The 606-nt window shown below is 46.9% G+C and overlaps 1 protein-coding gene across 1 annotated transcript in view; it reads right to left on the bottom strand.

Annotated features, from left to right (window-relative positions):
• LOC119582194 (dynein heavy chain 6, axonemal-like) overlaps positions 1–606 on the bottom strand; it is a 26410-nt gene that overhangs the window by 22149 nt on the left and 3655 nt on the right. Inside the window, exon 5 of the mRNA XM_037930428.1 lies at positions 441–582. Coding sequence (XP_037786356.1) covers positions 441–582 — 142 coding nt within the window. The remainder of the gene's footprint in view (positions 1–440; positions 583–606) is intronic.

Raw genomic sequence — 606 nt, 5'->3', positions numbered from 1 at the left:
AAAGTTAGAGAGACGAACAGAAAGAGAAAGAGACGAGTAGACAGAGAAACAGACAAGAAAGAAAAAAAATAATCACAAAAAAACTACCTCTTCCTCATTCCTCAACACACGAAAAAAAAAAAAAAAATCCAACTTAACCCCCTAAAACAACATCCTCTCCATATCGATCCTTAGTCCTTACTACCACACCCTACCTAACTTAACCTCCCTCCCCCCTAAAACGTCCTTCATGCTGTCCATACCCACCCTAACTTAGTCCTTACTACCACACCCCAACTTACTCCTCCCCCCCCCCTAAAACCTCCAACCTCCTCTCTATATCGACCCTAACTTATCTCTTAACACCACAACCTACCTAACTTACAAAAAAAAAAAAATCCCACACCTTCTCCATATCCCCAACAACTTAGATCCTCTCTTTATAAAGGACTCGAACCTACCATATAATCAGGATCGAGAACGAGGGGTCTCCTTATAGCTGAGAGGACCAAGGCGGCCTGTAGAAAGCAGGCTGGGTCGCGGTACAGGTCGGCTGCCTCCCACGTGTCCCGCTGCTCGGAGGTGCTCAGAGTCTCCATCAGGCTGTCGGGGGGGGAGAGGCAGGTG

Source organism: Penaeus monodon, chromosome 15, assembly GCF_015228065.2.
Source record: "Penaeus monodon isolate SGIC_2016 chromosome 15, NSTDA_Pmon_1, whole genome shotgun sequence".
NCBI lineage: Eukaryota > Metazoa > Arthropoda > Malacostraca > Decapoda > Penaeidae > Penaeus > Penaeus monodon.
Note: the sequence above shows the minus strand (reverse complement) of the source record. Positions and strands in the feature narration are given on the sequence as shown.